The 17,983-nt window shown below is 48.4% G+C and overlaps 1 protein-coding gene across 1 annotated transcript in view; it reads right to left on the bottom strand.

Moving 5' to 3' along the window:
• Positions 1-17,983, bottom strand: part of CD81 (CD81 molecule) — a 33,550-nt gene that overhangs the window by 7,629 nt on the left and 7,938 nt on the right. Inside the window, exons 2-4 of the mRNA XM_062609391.1 lie at positions 15,514-15,628; positions 3,490-3,587; positions 498-572 (exon numbers count right to left, since the gene is read on the bottom strand). Coding sequence (XP_062465375.1) covers positions 498-572; positions 3,490-3,587; positions 15,514-15,628 — 288 coding nt within the window. The remainder of the gene's footprint in view (positions 1-497; positions 573-3,489; positions 3,588-15,513; positions 15,629-17,983) is intronic.

The following is a 17,983-nucleotide window of genomic DNA, read 5'->3' as shown; positions in this document are numbered from 1 at the left end:
GCAATCTCAGTCCTGGCTGACCAACAGCCAGACGTGGGTTATGTGATACTGGCAAAGAGCAGGAAGCACCAAGCAACCCTGTTAACACAGATGCAGGCTCCCTCCTTACGGCATTCCCTCCCTTCGGGGACAGGTAGCTGGGTTTGCTCTTTGCTCTCTGGCATTTAGTATGTGCAGATGGCTTTCCTTCATGACTTCATACGTGAATCAACTCACTCTGTGACTGACAGTGTGGCAGCAAGGAGGAGACCCAAGTGAGAAAGGGCTATTTTTACTCCAGACATTGCACTACATGCTGTAAGGGGCAGCTGCTCACATTTAAAGTTCATCAGCCTGGCCATGAGGAGTTAGGTGACCTGCCCAGGTCTTGCAGCTAATCCAAGTCCCTGTGACTCAGTCTGGGAGCAGCTCATGAGCAAAACAGCTTGTGCTGGGATCTGCTGTGGTTCTGCTCCAGCCTCCCAGTCCCACAAATGCAGGCTCTGAAGGTGTCTTACTTGGTCTTTGTTGACAAATCCCCAAATTCCAGCTGCAACTTCGCAGGCAAACAGGATCACCAGGCAAGTGAAGAACTGCAAAGACAAATCAAGAGAGGAACATTTAACATAACTGGCTACAGGCAAAAACAACCATTAGGTGGGTAGAGGTGTGGAGTGGCACTTCTACTGACAGAGACAGGAACAAGGTGTCGCCTGACTTCAGACCTTTTTATCACTCATAAACATGCTTAGCCCAAACATATTTTCCTATAACAAACCAGATGCCACCCCACGCCCAGACTTCCCAGTGGGATGCCTGAGCAGGAACTACCAGAGCCCTTCCCACACAGGGACTGGCATGGATGAGGATGCTCTGTGCACCGCAAGACACATCTCTCCTCTTCGTGAACCTGCAGGACCATCCAGAGAAGCTTCCTGCTCTGCTACAGATGCCCCAAGGATGGGAATTGCTAGTGCAGGGTTAAAAGCAACATTTCAGCTGCTGAGGAGCTGCATGGTATCAGGGTGTGATTTATGGCCAGCTTCTCTTGGCATCCACTACCCTGCAAGGCTACTGTAGTTTTTTGCAGAAATACTAACACTGATGTTTTCCCACAGTCCCACCCCGTTTGTGCAATTCCAACACTCCTCCCTGCCATTCCCCCAAAGCCTCCCGCCATCATTTTGTTCAGATCTCAGGAACACCTTGTGACAGTCAGTCTGTTAGACTGGGAATGGGAAGCCATAAAGCTCATACATCAGAGTCAAGTGAGAAGGCACTGAGAGGCACGCTCCACACGCAGCAACATTACCTCCATGATAACATGACCCTCGGTGACTTTTCCTGGGAAAAGCCCCAAACTGGGAGAACTGCCATGGAAGTAAAAAGGCAAAAGAGATGAATGCAGTTAGGGGAAGACAAAAGCACATTATGCGGTGGGACAACAGCCCCTGACTCCTGGGAAGTCTCTGTTTCACACACATTTTCTTCACAGAGTAAATGGGAGTTTCCAGAATGATGCTGTGACCTGGCTCTCACATGCAAAAGCAAAGGATTAGCAGCAAAATGGAAACAGGACTATTGACCTGACAGTAGGAAAAAACTTCCAACATCCGTATCCAGTCCCCAAATAAACAACTCCTATTTAAATACCTACATATCCCTGAATCTTCTGGACCATCTTTGAGGGACTGGATCCCACATTCCCCCAAGAAGCCATATCACCCTAAATTGTGGGCACAGTGCCACTGTAATTCTCTGGTTAAGCACTAGGGCTCACTCTTGTGAAGGATGTCTCCTTTACCCCAGATCTGGAGGTACAACTTCCTGCAGAAGTTCTGGAAGGTGGCTGCAAAGCACCAGAGGTGCAGCTTGCCACCATGTGAATACAGCTGTGTTCCTGCCCAAGCGGTCATATATGCCCTCCATATCGAGTGGCTCCCTTCTGCCTTCCCTGGGTCTTGCTGCTCAGCTTTCATGCTGCCTTTGGCACAGGATTTTAATGGCATGGAACTTCCTGGTACTTTTCCCTTTTGCAGCAAGGCTACAGTCACTTCCTTGGCTGGCTGCAGGAGAGGGGAAGTGGCTGTTTCCCTGCAACACCCTGAGGACACTGCCTGGAAATGTTCTTGGAGCGTGGTGGGAGCCTTGGACAGTGGAAAGCGTCACCATGAGGTATCTCCAGCCTTCTCTTGTCAGGCCAAGGTGCGATCAAACACAGGCAAGCACACAGTGGCCAGAGCTGCTAATTTCAGCCAAAGCAGCCGGTTTCCCTGTTAGACCTCGGCTATGTTGTACCATCTGCCCTTCTAATCCTCTTTCCAACTTCAGGAGGGAGTGAGGGGTAATTCAGGTTCTGTAATCACTTGTGCTAACAAAAATGATAATCCAAAGCTGCCAGACCTTACTACAACCACCCCTGTCGGATTTGTGCACTTGCTCCTCCTCTTCTCAGCTCAGTGATAATGCCTGCAAACTCCTAATGCAGCTCTCATCCACCAGTGTTCAGAAGTGCTTTATAAAAGCTGGGGAGAAGCACCCCCTTCTTATTGGGAAACAAGCAACCAGAGGTGAAGTCAGCTGTGAAAGCGAGGCAAAGTAGCTCCATTTCCCTTTGTCCCAGCTGTGTCCACACCCATGGGTCACTACACCACCACCAAGAATCTTCCAGCCCAACAAAGCCAAGCGCTGGAAAATCCCTCCCAGCTGTTGTTGTTGTTTGTGGGCTTTTTTTGTTTGTTTTACCCCTTTTTCTTTTTCTTTTTTTTTTTAAATTGAGTTTAAAGCTGAACTACATATCAGAACTTGCTTTAAATAAATAGGTCTCCCTTACCTACCCCCAAGGCAAAGGCTTTTGGTGTGGCTACAGTTTACACAATTAAGCTCATCCCATGCCAGGAATCCTGAGCTGCTGCCTCACACCAAGGACGCCTGCAGCACTTCAGTAATGGATCTTCCAGGACATCCTCACTAAGATATTGTGGGAAATCTTTGCTGTGTTCTCATCCAAACAGATAAAAATAGTGGATAACTCCTTAAAAGAACTGGAATTGTCACAGGCAGCCTTAAAACAGAGCGAAAGGAGAAGCTGTAGGGGACAGCAGGTAAGAAAAAAGGGTTGGTAGGTGCTTGGTCGGACAGCCAGACTGTGCAGGGGGGAATAAATGCAGGGGGGGTGGTTCACACATAACAGAGAAAATTAATCTTGGCTCTTGCTGTTTGCACCTCTTCTGCTATGCTGCTGGCTTCAGCCTCCTTACTGCAGCCAGGCACAAGCAGGAGCTTGCAGCATGCCTGCCAGCTGAGGCAGAGCTCAGCGGGCTGGGCAGAGATGCCCTCAGCCAAGCAGCACTGCCATGCCCCTTGCAGAGATCAGCTATTTCCGTCTCTGTCCTCATGCATCTTCCCAGCCCTGTGTGTTGGAAGATTCTCCAGCAAGGGATGCATGGCCACGTACTGCCTGGCAGGACACCAAGCTGCCAAGCAGCATCCAAAGCTTTGCACTCTTACCGTTCCCAGAAGGCACTGAGACTCCTGAATAGCACCATAGCATCCCAGGAACCCCACAAACATCATCACAGCTCCAACTGCGATCAGGATGTAGATTCCTGCAAGTGAGAGTGAGAAGCAGAAGCGTTACTGTAAAGCTTTGTACAGCAGTATCCCAGCTCCTGGATGGCCATTCTGGCCCCGGGGCAGCCTAATTATATGTGTGCAGAATTAAAGACTGGGAGATAGGAGCAGAGGTGGCAGCAGACATAGTAGAACAACACAACATAACACAACACAGATCAGGTCTGAAACTGTGTGAGGCTGCTAGCAACAAAACTTTAAAAAGCCCACATCCCATCAGGAAACAGAAGACTCAAGTAGTAATAGGCAGAGGATGCAGCAGGCAAGACAAGGCTTTCCTCAAACCTGTAGTATGCGAGTTCCCATAGCATACTGTTTTAAATATTTAAGCAGAGGAGATGAAAATGATTAGTTAGCATATCTTTAAAATAAACAATAAGGCATATGGTTTATTTCTATTAAACATCATACAAATTTATCCAACTAGCATTTTAAAGACAGACGAGCCACAAAACTAAGAGAAAAGCACTGCTTAAGCATCTCTTCTTAATTTAATATTATCTGGCTTTTTGTTTGTTGTAAATTCTTCTACAGAGAAGATGATGTATTTCACTTCAACTTCTTAAATCTGCACAGCCATCTTACTCCACAACTACTTCAAAGCTTGGAAACAAGGCACTGGGTGTGGGAGCTCGAAAAACATAGGAATGAAAGTTTATTGATTCAGGAAACAAGAGCTCAGCTCAAGGCTCAGCTCTGCTACTGCAAGTAATCACCACGGTCTCACCAACCATGACATTAATTAATACTCTCGAGTATTGCGGTTCCACTACTCTGTAAGTGAATCCTACTTTCCATCCAAAAGCAATTTGACACATACAAAAAAATAAAGAAATAATTACAAATGAGGCAAGACTGCAGTCACCATTTTTAACTGACAGTGAGGGAAAAAGGAGAACTCATAATAAGAATAAACATATACGGGGCATCCAGAGGTAACAGCAACAACACTGAATCTTGCTGGTGCTTGGGAGACATGTCCCTCCAATGAAATGTTTTCTTCTGCTATGAGTCAAAATGCTTTCATAATTATTAATCAGTCTGTCAACTCCCCCTTAGGAACAGCACTGAAGTATAAACAGAGGTCAGGATTAAAACTGCCTGTACATGCCCTTCATGTTTAAGGTTTTTCTTATCTTTCTACCTTTTAAACAATCTCTGATAATTGAAGTGCAAAGTCTAAAGGGCACGTGCTGAGAGCAGAGTTAAGCCAAGTTAAATCCTTCTCTAAAAAAAACCAGATACGTAACAACAGCCTTGACTTGTTTAAAACCCCCTCATGGATATGTCAAACTTGGCAAAGGGTGAATTTTGACTCCCGTTTCTTCCCTCTTTAAAAAAAAAAGTCACCAGCACCGAAACAATCCAATTGCCAACGCAAGGAGCAATGTGGTGAGAGGTGGTGATGGAACCACCACCCCAGCAGCTCTGGCTGGGACCCTCCTGATGACCTTTCTCACCAGCACCATGCTTGCACAATGCCTCGCGCTATATTTAGGTGCCACAGGAGGGAGGAAGCCATCTGCAGGGGAAGCGCCAGCACAATGGAATGTGCTGACCCTGCAGGAAGCCCCTCTTCACAAAACCTGACAGCATCTGTGGCCGCCGACACCAACATCCTCACAGCAACACTGCTAGCAGAAGGGCAGGGATGTCTACTCAACAGGCTTCAGCAGCACCCAGTAGCCCCAAAAACCCAACAGGCAATTGGGTTGTTGAAGAACCTCAAGTGGGGATGAGACACCTCCTTACCTGAAGGTGTGAAGAGAAGGAAAACACAAGCAGAAGACACCTCCCAGGAGAGTTTCTTGGAAAGGACAGGCCAGCAGTTGGAGTTTTATGGGCCTGCCTGAAGGAGAACTGGGTGATTTTATCCCAGTGGCTGGACATGATGTGAGGTGGAGCGGTGGTGGCAGCCAGGCAGAGAGCCAGAGTGGTGAGCAGTGCGGCAGAGGGCCCCAAAGGGGCTGGGAGTGATGGGAAGACATGAACACATCCTGTGAAATGAAGGCTGTGTGCTGGATGCCTGCCAAGCCCCAGAGAGACCAATGGAGATTTTTGGATGCTATGTAACTGCTATTTCAAAAACAACCTATTGGTAGTGGTCTCTAAAAAAGAGAGGTCTGCTTGTTGTCACCAGAACCTGATAATGCCCAAGAACCAGCCTTCACCACTCCAGCTTGTACCAGGGATGCTGCTGGTCTGGGTTTTCAACCCAAACTGCATCAGGTTTCTCCATCTTACAGCACTGGGTGGCTCCACAGGAGAGTCTTCATACCAAGTTGCTCTGGGAAAACCAACTTTTCTCATCCCTGAGTGCAGCAGCTTCTGACTTCTCCCCTTGTTAGGCCAACAGAGAGGAGACAAAGCTGAGCTGGGGGCAAATAATTTCAACATCTGAGAAGCCAGTATTTATGCTAACCACCCTTGTAGGTGGACAACAAGCAGATGTAGCGCATCTGGAGACCAAGCAGCATGATGCTGCAGGGACACCAACAACCAGGTCACTCCCACGGAGAAGATTTTATTCTCAGATTCAGCACAATAAACAACAAAAGCAACTTCCAGGCTGAACAAATATAGCCAGGAGATCACAGAGTCATAGAGCTACCCTGGTTGGAAGGCACCTTGAAAGACCACCTGGTCAAACCTTTTGTGAGAAAAGGAGCTTAAATGAGACTATCCAGCCCCCTGACCAATTATATCCCCAAAGCCTCCAGTGATGGACTCTACCATGGCCCTGCAGAGGTTGTTCCATTGAATGTCTGTCTTATATAGAGATCATCAGGAAAATGCAGGAGCCACTGGTGGCTGGAAAAGTTTTGCTCTGAAAAGTAGGAGATAAAAGCCCAGCGAGAACCTCAACTGATGGAAGAGACCAAGAAGGAACAGAGACATTTGCCATTCTATAGCAGTCTTCCAGAGGCCTCTGTACTTGCTTCTTGCTGGTTTTTGTGCAGCTTCAATAACACAAAACAAAACCCGACCTGCTGAACTCCCACCCCAGACAGTCTATGCAGACCTCAGACAGACAAGTGACATCCTGGCTTCCCACTCCCCTCCCAGCTCATGTTTTGTCAACTCCTCGCCAGAGCCAGCACTGCTGTCTAGCAAGCAAACAACAAGAAGTAAAGGAGGGAAGGGAAGAAGACGTGCACCATGTGCAGCTTCCTGAGCAGAGGCCAGCGGATACGACTGGAGGGGTGGGAGCAGCAGGAATGTGCAGCCAGGCAGGGGAGCATGCAGCAATGACTGGCCTGCACTCAGAAAACCACAAAAAAAAAAAAAAAATGGAAGACTTTTGGGATAAGGGTCAGCTTCATTCCTAGGCACAAACAAGTGGCCGTTACGGAGTTGCCTTTTGTTCATGAGTACTACCAGAGCACGACAGCCTTCTGGGAGGCAATGGAGCAGGACTCTGCTCCGGAGTTTATTTAAAAACAAGCACAAAATATGTAATGCAACAATAGCATCTTGTACAATGAAAGCTAGCAGTGTTTCTCCACAGAAATGCCACGCTGAAGACTGCAAAAGCAACCAAAAGCAACCAAAGCACCCAACCACACACTTTGGGTGGTGTTTGTTTTCCCACAACCCTCTTTCTCCTCAAGGGATGGGACTGAGGGGGGTGTCTCTGCTCCAGACTGGGTGCCAGGCAGCTGAGGGCTATTTCACAGCAATCACAGTCCAGATGGGAACGACCAAGCCCTCTTCCCAGAAATAAGCCTGACACATCTTAGCTTTCATTTCTGGCAGACAGTAAGCATGACGGAGAGTGTGGTTTTGGGCTCCACATCTGTGAGCAAAGCACCTGTCATCCCCACCCTGAATGGCACATTATCCTCCTTAAAGTCAGAGCAGCCTCCCTCCAGCACAAGCGTCCCCACTACATAAGATTAACTGCTGCTAGCCTGTCCTGGGTGAGAAACTCTTCACCAAAGCGGTATTCATCCCTTCAGGGCTCCACCCAAACCGGCACAACTTTGCATGAGCAAGGCGTCATCTGCCTTTTACACGCCACTTCTCAGCTCATTTGTATTGCAGCTTTCTCAGGGGTTTTCAAACAAGAAATGCTGCTGGCCATAAACAAACAGAATTAGAGAGGTATAAGATGCAAACTGCAGTGCCTGCAGTCATGCAGTTCCCTCCAAAGCAGCAATAGGTAATCCTGGGAATAGCCGGAGCTGCAGCAACAGGCACAGTAAGCAAATGATATCTAGGTTCACAGTACCAACGTGCCTCAAATTCTTGAGCAACACTACAGTGTGATTTCTGCCCTGTGACACATTTCTCCAATAAGGCAGCAGTAAGCAAGACTACTAAAGCTGCCATGCACAACCAGCCACCCACCAAAGCACACCATGAGGCACAGAACCTGTACCTTGGGGCTGGGAAGTCAGAAGGATTTGCACAGACAAGCAGTGCCTGGAGTCCCCTTACCTCCTTTTGAGATGGAGCCTTAAAACAGAAAGCTTTAGGAAAAAGGGCCAACCAGTCTTTGCTTCACCTCTATTACAGAGAGACTCAGAATCCTGTCTGAATTCAAAGCAATAGCACAGCAACTGTCTCTTCGCTCAAGAGCATCAGGACATGATGCATCAGAATAAGCAAAAGCAATGGACCAAACATCATCATCATCATCCCCCCCCGCCTTGATACAACCAGGGCATGTGCCGCTTTGGGCTGCAGGGACCTCCTGAATTTTTAGCCATGAAGAAAGCCCCCAAATATGAGACCCAGGGACTGACAGTAACTGAGCACTTCTCTCTGGATGGGGCTAGGGTGAAAAGAAAAACAAAACAGCCAAGAGGCCAGCTTAGTTCCCAGCCAACACAGATGGTATTTCCCTGGAAGGCCCTTTGCCTCTAGACCAGGTAGGAAGTGGGATGCTCAGTTCTGGGACAATGGAAGGGACAGTACGGCAGTACTTGCTCTGGCATTAAAGCAACATAGCTGGTGCCTGGAGGGTTGTAAAAACTATGTCCTGTCCCTGCTGAGAAGTAAAAAGAAAAAAACAAGCAGAAAAATAACAGACCTTAAAAAAGAACATGATAAGAAAACAAATAAAAGGGAGAACAAGCACAGCAGAGTCCCTCTAAAATAAGCAGGGAGCAGGCCACCCCCAACCAGCCCTCCTTCTGTGCCCTATCATCCCCATCAGAGATGCTGTGCAGCTCCAGGCATGGACTTTCCAAGGCAGCAACCTACCTCTCCCTCCATTTTGATCCTCTCCCAGCAGCTTTAAGTCATTAAGCTAATGGAAGCCAGTCTCTTCCCCAGGTCACCATGACAATGTTTCCAAAAGACAAAAAACAAAACAAAACAAAGACGATCCCCCCAGCATCACACCAAGCCTGGGCAGCTCTCCAAGCCATGCCTGCCCTCCCCACAGGATGTGCTTTAAAAAGGGGCTGAGAGCAAAGGAAAGAAAGATTTTCATGTTTATTTCCCCAATAGTTAGGCTCCCAGGGAGGAGACTGCACATCCCAGAGTTTTGCAAGCCTCAGAGGGACGGAGGGAGGGCAGGCTGCAATGCCTACCGTGCCATGGCTCCTGGCCTGGAGATGCAGAACAGCACAGGGCTCGCATCACTCCTGCTGCAGTGAAGGGTGGGACCATCAGATGGTGGTGGAAAGGAGACTCCATACTACCCCACACCACCCATCCTGGAAGAACACACTCTCCATAGCTTAAGAAAACCACCATGACATGCTTCCTTGCAACCTGGGGGCGAGACAGAGGCAGGGAGCAGAAAGTGCCTCCAAGATGGGGTAAGGGTGGTTGCACCAGCAGCTAGCGAAGGAGGGTCTCCCAGCCATTTTGTCCAGATGCCCAGTGAAATTTGCCCAGCAGAGCCAACAGTGCTGTCTTAGAAGTGGGGCAAGAGAGAGGGGGTGGAAAAAGAAAAGGTTTTCTGGACGATGACAACAGGGAAGCCCCTCCGTTCCCATCCACCCTCTTTCCCAAGAAAAACATTGCTGCTCTGTGGCTGCTAATGACTTCCAGATGGAGCAATGGGGTCACAAAGTATGGAGAGCTCTTCTGGGGCGGCGTGGCTCACACAGAGAGATGAAAGACTTCACATGCTGCCCTTGTCTGCAAGAAGAAGGCAAGAAGGAAGCAAAGGACACACCACTACCACAAAAGCAAGGGGGACATGGGGAAAGACTCAGACAATGTCCTCTTGTACCCAAAGCGACAGTCAGATTTCTTCTGCCTACCCAGGAAACACTGGAAGGAGACTCGAGTTTTGAAACAACAGCATGCTTGTGAGAGCTAGGAGATCTACTGTGCATCTCCAGGACTTGGATGGATGATGGTGATGCAGCACAGAAGATCCAGACTGGAACAAACTGGCCCATCCTCTGCTGCCCCAGCCTATAACACACTTCTGGACATCTCTAACTGTCCTGAGGTCTCAGCTGCTGACGGAGCCCAAATCCTGCTGGAGGATTTCTTGTGGGCTTTGCATGCCTAAACATATGGCAGATTTTCAAAGGGAAACTGTCAGAGATACAGGTTTAAACAGCTCTGAAGAGCAAGAAGCCACCTTTGGCACAATGGGCCAATGGGAGGGGACAAAGAAGGAGGACAGCTACATTATTTGTAGTTGGATGGATCCAAACCCAAAATAACCCAGTGGTATCAATTTATGACCTTAAATCTTAACCAATTTTAGTCTGCAGAGTAAATAAATCACAGGAGTTAGTCACAACAAAGGTAGACCAACATGCAATTAAATACAAGTTGTTTTCTTTAATAGAAATTGAATTCTGCCATAAGAATACACACAAAAAAAGGATAGTTTGTGTTATCACATATAAGGGGTAAGCCAGATACTTAAGAAGGGACGGCTGACAAAGTGTTCTGCCTCAAAACTATCTTAAAAAGAATTCCAGTACTATTGAAGCAGGTCAGAAAACATCCAGTTGATCTGACAGTGATTAGAGAAAAAATCCAGACCCACTAAATCTCAGTTGTTTTTTATTCTTTATGCGACTAAATAATTAAATTGCCCTTAATGGTAAAAAAGTTTATTTCCAACTAGAAAAAAGGCAAGTATTCCCATTTAAAAAAAAAATCCATATACGTATTATTTTTTAAATAATACATTTTGCTCACTGTGGTTCAAGGCTGTGGTTTCCATTGCCAAGCACATAAGCTGCAGTTCATGTCTCTACTGGCAAGCCAGTTACATGCCAAGCCTTGGAAAAGTTGAGCACAAAAGGGTGATAGAAGAACCAGTGCTGATCCAGCTGTGTGCATCCAGAGGGATTACTGCAGCACCTCAAAACTGAAGGTGTTATTTTGCTAGCAATTATTATGGGACCTAGAGACCAAGACTATTGGGCTCTTCTCTATCCCCTTCACAACAATTCTAGCAAAAGATTTGCTGTTGCATCTAACCTCACAATATACAGAAGCTGGCACCACCTTTAAAAGATGCTTAATATTTTAAGGAGGGATGGGAACAAGGATAGGAGCATGAAGAGAAACAAAGAACTTCCCATTGCTCACATCAGGTCCACACTCACTGTAGAACTGCTGGCTTCCAGAGTGTTAGCAACACACCAGAGCTGAAGTGCAACTCTCTCTGCAATGAAAAACCTATTTGAAACCCTGGAAATCACTGTTTTTTCACTGAGGCAATTAAGGCTAATTAAGGGAAAAAAAGCTATTATGGATAGAAGAGACAGCTCCTTCATGACCATTTAGCCCACACAAGTCTATTTAGATGATTGTTGGGATGCTCTGCACCAATGGCCACATCTGGGACCCACAGCAAGAGTGGCCAGAGCATCCTCCCAAGCTGTAAGGGCAGCAGGCAAGGCCTGGGGAAGCTTAGGCAGGCATTCCAACCCCTATCCATGTATGCACTGCTGCTCAGCAGTCCCTCCTCTCTGCAAGGGTCAGACCCCCCCCGAGGCCAGCAAAGCCTCAGGACAGCAATTCCAAAAACCCTGAGGACACCCACAAATGCTTGTCAGCAATGGATGTCATGCTGACTTCAAGGACAAGTGTGCAGATGCAACTGCGGTTCAACTCACATGTGTACCAATGTGCAAGGAAGACTTCAAAGCATCTCCTTTGCCTTCTGGCCCATTTCTTCAAGCCCACTCTACATGAAAAGCAGCTCAAACTCATTTCCAGGACAGAAATCATTATCCTAGACTGTATTTGTACAAAGCAGGACAGTGAAGGGAATCTATGATTCACCTTGCTAGAGAGCCTGCATTTCTGTTAGCTGGTTTCCCCTCCAGTGCTACCGCAGCACACCGCTTTGTGGGCACACTCACTGCCTTCAAATCAGCCCAAAGCCATTGCTGTCTTCCACATGCTTTGCTGCTGCCTGACCTGCTTGGCAGCCAGATCCACAATCATCAGGCTGGTTGCTAGGGAAAAAGACCCAAACATAAAAAGATAAAAAACCCTGTTGCCTTTCTGTTGAGGCAGCAATACCCAGCAGGATGGTAAGCAAAGGGGAGTGGTGGCAGCAGCAAAGCTTAACCCACCACTGCACGCCTCCCAAGGACTGCCAGTGCTGCCCTGCTCTGGGATACCACTCACGAGACGATTTACTAGTAAAACACAAAAACGCTAAACAGAAGCAAACCCAGTGCCCCTCCTCACCCCCAGAGCTACACAGAAAAACACACCCCAGTTCTGGATGCCTTGGTACTCTTCCTCACCTCTGGCCCTACTCCCAGGACCGAGCTAATTGGAGCCATGGGTTGTGTCACCCTGTCACTTGCTGGGAGTAGCTGGAGGCAGATTTCCTATTTTGGATCTGGCAGGCAAGAGCAAAGCTGAGACCATCTGGCTGCCGTGCTCCATTCCTCGCCGGGCAGTGTCAGGGAAAGCACGGGAAGGGCAGGCAGCAGGGATGAGTGCCCAGTGATGCTCCCAGCACACAGGCACTCTAGAAATGGGGAAGTGTGAAACCCAACGGTGAGGCAGACAAGAGCCAGGGCTTTTGTCCCTATCTTCCTGAAAGCATTTTGCCTGCAGTGGCCATCTCTGGGCATGACATAACCAAATCCATTATCTTCACTATTATCCCACTGAGATAGGGCAAAAGCAGGAAGGTCAGTGTCACTTCCCTCTTCAAGATCCCCAAGGGCTCTTAAAGCAACCAACTTGCTGCAGAGAGGTCAGACTGCTCCAGCTTGTACTGGTATCTGCACAGAGATGGACTAGCTCAGCCTTTTCCCACGGGCTCTCATAACCAACTGAATCACAGTTTTGTTTTGTTTTTAAATGTTACTTTAAGTGTACGGTCAATAAACACCTAAGATGTGGTTCACCAGTTGTCAGCATCCAACTTATTAATGCCTCTAGCTAACTTGAAGAATGTTTTCTGACCTGCTATCAACACCTTGCCCAGACACACAGAGCACTTCAGGAGCAGTCGTACACAAGGGCAAGAAGGATTTTAGGTTTTCATCTACAAATAAAGCAAATAAATGCATATTAGACCATAAGCCTAGCTCAGAGGAAGAGCAAGTATTTCTCGTTATCACAAAAGCATGAAAGTGTGGTGCTCCAGCTATCCCCATCTGCGGTAGCACTTAGTCTTGACAGCACTGAAGCAGTTAACTTGCCATCTGCTGGAGCATTGGGTCCACAGCCAGAATGGAAGTGCCAAAAGCCAAGACTGCAACAAGTGGTTAAGGATCAGAGGATTCGCGAGCCGTGCTGAGGAAAAGCCCATGAACAAGAGCTCATTTAATAACCTCTCAAGCCAGCACACAAAACAACTCCCTGGATGCAGTGCCAAGGTGCTGAGGGGAAGAGTGTGAATGGAGGGGAAATACTGCTTGTGGGCAACCCCAACCCCAGGAGCTCCCTCCTTGTGGATGGATAAGTGAGTGGGGAACAGTTGCCTGTGCGCATGGGGCTGCAAGAGCAGCTGCCACAGTGGTCCAGTCTGGCTGGAAGGGAAGCTGAGAGCAGGGACTGCTCCTCTCCTCCTGCTCCCATAGCAGGCTGAAGGCAGATAAGCACCACATGTAGTACCCTAGTAACTGCCCTGCTCCCTAAATCCTCCTTCTCCCAGTTCCCCATTGCCATCAATTCCCATGCACTGACCAGCTGTGTTAATTATCTGTTTTCTCCTGTAGACAACCTGAGAAAACAGCTTTTAACAAAACAGCTCCAAGTTTGGGGCAGGGGAAAGGACACAGAGAGAAATTAGGAGACACCAAAGCACTGCTTTCCCGCTCCCCCTCCTCACTAAGTACAAACCCTACGGTAGAAGTTTTCCTCCTCTGACAGTATTTATTGCTTCCCCCTGTCCTGCAGCAAAGCCTGGCTGGCTTTTAAAAGCCTCCTGACAGATCCCAGGACCAGGGCCCTGCGCCAGACACAAAAAAATGGTTTGCAAGAAGAAAAAGGAAGAAAAAACAAAATCCCCCAAAAGCCCCAGCTCTGGAGGCCAACTCCACAGAGGATTCCACTCCCAGAGCTGAAATATCATGTGCATGTGTACACTGGATGCCAGAGGAAAGACGGAGGAGTATCAGTTGAGGGGGGGAAGAGGGGGAAGGGGTAAAAAAAGAAAAAGCAAAAAGAAATCCCATCTTTCAGACTCCAGAGGGCTGGCTGGGAAAGGCAGCAGCTGAAAGAAATGCTCTGCTGTTATTACTGCATGGAAATTACAGCCGCCAGAAGGAATCCAGGCCAATCTGTTGCTGAATATAACTTTAAAAAGACATCCAGCCTCAAAACATGGGCCATTCCTGGGTGTCACAAGGCCAACACAGTGGTGGGACCCGTACTCTGCTCCCCACTGCCTTCTAAATAGCAAAAGCCGAGAACAAAGACAAAACAGAAAGAGGTGGAAGAGCAACAGATGCACAACAGGTGGGACAGAAGGACTTGGCTCCTGCATTCCAGGTCCCCCAGGTTTTGGGAGAAATGTGTTAACTAGGGAGACATCAGTTGCTGGCCTCCGGAAGGAAGGAGATGTTTGGTCTGGTTCCTGGAAAGGAGCTTAACTTCTTAAGAGTTCCTTTTTTTTTTTTGTTAATTGAAATCTACAAAAGGGAAATGCTGCAAACACAGCTCTGGGTGTGCAGCAGGAGAGGGGAGACAACAAGAGAGGGAAACCCACTGCTATTTACAGCAGGCCTGTAACGAGGCACAGTCAGGGAGCGGGCTCAGGCATGCAGTTTTGTAGGCAAGCAGGGAAAACCAAAGGAGAATCCTTTCCAGAAGGTAATTTCAGCCTTAGGTGAGAACAGGACATTGGATCAGACGGGTCCTGTCCCCAGCCCCAGCAGCTTGCGCTCCAAGCCAGCTCCAGCCTGGCAGCCAGCCCGTCCTGCAAGCGTCTCCCCCTCGTCTGTGAGGGATCGTTGGAGCACAGGGCAAAAATAGGGGATTTAATCTCCCAGCAAGCCAGCATGCTGTCAAATTAATAAAAAATGTGCTAAGCTTAACCATAACACACAGAGGCTCCACCTGCCCCTCCTGGAGAATATGAGTCATGAGCTCACCGAGCTTCACTTTCCGTTGCCAGGGGCTCCATCAGCTACTTTTATATCCCTTTGGATAGGAAATGAGATACGCTTCCAAGAAGTCCCCCCTCTTCCCAAACGTGCTCTGGGGACAGCAGCAGAGAACAGCGGGAGAACCTGCTATGCTGCAATTCGTCTTTTGTGCTTTCAATTGTTGTGACTTCGGGTTCTGTGCTTGGGCCGCAGCCAACATTCAACATATGCTTTGACTGGCATGGCAGGAGATGTTTTGGGCAGTAGAGGGGCAGCAGGAGGTAATTTCAGTCTGACCTTCTTGCTGCTCACCTGGAGCTTTCCGCCCTGCTTTTGGGCACACTGCAGTTCCCCCTGGGGCACGATACCCATGCATGGATATGATGCCAGCATGCTCACACCTACTTACCGACGTAGAAGGTGTTAGGGGCCTGCTTCTCGCCCAGATGCAGGTAGAGGATATTCGTCGTCTGCGAGTCATGCCGGAGCCACAGGGCCACTCCCAGGATGATGCCTCCTGCCAGCTGGGGAGAAAGCAGAGGGAAGCAGATGTTACCTACTGCTCCAGCAGCACCAGACCCCAAGCAGCAGTTTTCAGGTGGGAGCAGAAGGCTTGCTTTTCATCTTTCTGCAAAGTCTTATTTACTCTTTTCACGTATGAGAGCATCCTTCTCAACCACTGTCCTACCCCTGCAACGTGCTTTGTGCCCCATACCACATGAGCCACACAATCTTCCCTGCTTTGTGAAAAGATCCCTCATTCTGGGGATGTGCAAAGCCCCTTCCAGTTCCTGCAGGTGATTTCTTTTCTAAAAGCACTTCTGTTAATTAAAATGGAAGGCTCAGCCTTACCCAAGAAGCACGACACATGCAACTCAGGCTTTTAGGAGAGATTTTTAACAGAACTTAGGATGAGCCCCAACTAGACCCTTTTCCCAACAGGCTGTCATCACCCCATTTCATTTCTCTGTGATGTACAAAGAGGGTTTTGTTTTATCTGCTGAGAACTTGGTAGAAAGGATGAGGAGATTGTGGCTTAGAAAGCAGGAGCTTTTTCCCCTCAGCCTCCAGTCTCATGTGCCCATTACTTTCCATTCATGGTCAGGCTTCCACTCTGAGCAGACCTAGTGCTCCTCTGGCAGGTAAGGCTTTCCTTAACATCCTAATACAGGGATTGAAGCAGAGCAAAGCCTCAGTACAGGCCAAGGCACAACCACACCGCTTTTGGAGGCTACCACGAAGATGCTCAACAGAGCTGAGCAGCTCTGCAAGTCAACAAGGCTGAAACTGCTGCCTTGCCTGCTGTTGTGCTCCAGCAGAAGAGCAGAGCACTCACACACACATGGAAGCCCCCAGGGCAAGGGCAAAAACACATCCAACACAGGAGATGTTCTGTGCTTGGAGCATCGACCCATCTTACCACTGGAATACTTATGTCCAAGTTATGTGAAGTTAGATGACTGTTTTCTCTTTCAGGGCGGGGCTGGGAACGGCAGGGGAGGATTGGGAAGCAGAGTGGGGGCACTGCAGCAGGGAAGGTGTCACTGAGAGGAAGTCCAGCCAGAGTTCCAGCAGGACTCCCTGTGTTCTCCATGCCACCCATCCCCTCTTCCATTTAAAACCACGAGGGGAGGGGAATATAAACACATGTAAAAAACCCCAAACAACAAACCCTTAAGAATGTAATATCACTTCTATGAAAGGCTGGAAGCCCCTGTTCAAATGATGATGTAATCTTGAGAGTCCTAAACCCTAGAAGCCACTCAATAAAGGGAAGTTAACTACCAAAGATTGGAGAAGTGCAAACATGATTTCTTTCAACAGGGTCAGAGCCAGGTTGGCGATGGGCATGAGAGGCCCCATGACAGTCACATTGAGAAAAAGCACAAAAAGAGTTTGTTCAGTGAAAGTGCAAAGTCCTCAGTTGTGAGGCACAACAGAGCCACAGTGAACACACAGGGACTGGGATGTGCAAGACAGGCTGTCAGGAGGTCAGCTGGTGGTTCTCCTCCTTGATCATTTCTGCAAGTCCCAGCCAAGGGATTTTTACAGGGGTGCCACAGAAGCCAGGCAGAGCCACACAACTAATGCAAAACTCACAGGGCAAGCCGACCCTGGGGATTTTCTATGGACCAGAGGGAGAAAATCCCTGCTCAGCACCCTGGAGCAGGAGGGAAGATTTTAGAAATCTTTCCCCAGTTTGCTTCCAAAACAATCAGCTTTTAACACTTCTCCCACAGCAACCAATGCAACTTCCCCACTGGCACTGTCCATCACCCCTCTTGCACTTGGGAGAGCCCGAGGTTCTCCAAACACTGGCTATGGAGAAAAGTCATGACAGCCGGCATGTGCTCAAATCCAACTCCAAATAAGGCAGCTTGTGGCTTTGCAGAAAGTTACCCAAATCCAGCCTGGCATGGCTCGTTCATTGTCTGAGGGCATAACGAAGTCAGTGTTTATCCTCTCGGGAGAAGAAGAATGTCCCCAAATTAATCAGTGCCACTCTTAAAGAAAAGGTCTCTCAGGGGCTCCCAGGGGAGAAGAGATCCCAAGGAAGCTTTGGGGGTTTGTGCTGGTTGGGAGAGATGAAGAAAAGGCAGCAGCTCTTCTTGGGTTTGTTTTTCCCTGTGCAAGGAAACACTGCTCTGCCCTGGCATGCTGTCCTCTGCACCCAGCAGTACCCACCCCAGCACCCCCTGCCACCCATGGAGAGGTTGGGGCAACACCAACACAAGGAGTAGTAGCTGCTTTCTGATCAAATTTGCCCTAAAGCATCTGACACAGAACGGAAAGCAGCCTGCAAGCTACCCTCAAGATACTTCTCAATCATTCAGCAGCATCAGCTGAAGGGCTCTTCAGACTCATCAAACCTAGCCCAG

The sequence above is a fragment of the Pezoporus occidentalis genome, unplaced genomic scaffold, assembly GCF_034315485.1.
Source record: "Pezoporus occidentalis ecotype Australia unplaced genomic scaffold, CSIRO_AGI_Poc_V1 ctg137, whole genome shotgun sequence".
NCBI lineage: Eukaryota > Metazoa > Chordata > Aves > Psittaciformes > Psittacidae > Pezoporus > Pezoporus occidentalis.
The sequence above is the reverse complement of the archived record's forward strand: the minus strand, read 5'-3'. Positions and strand labels throughout refer to the sequence as shown.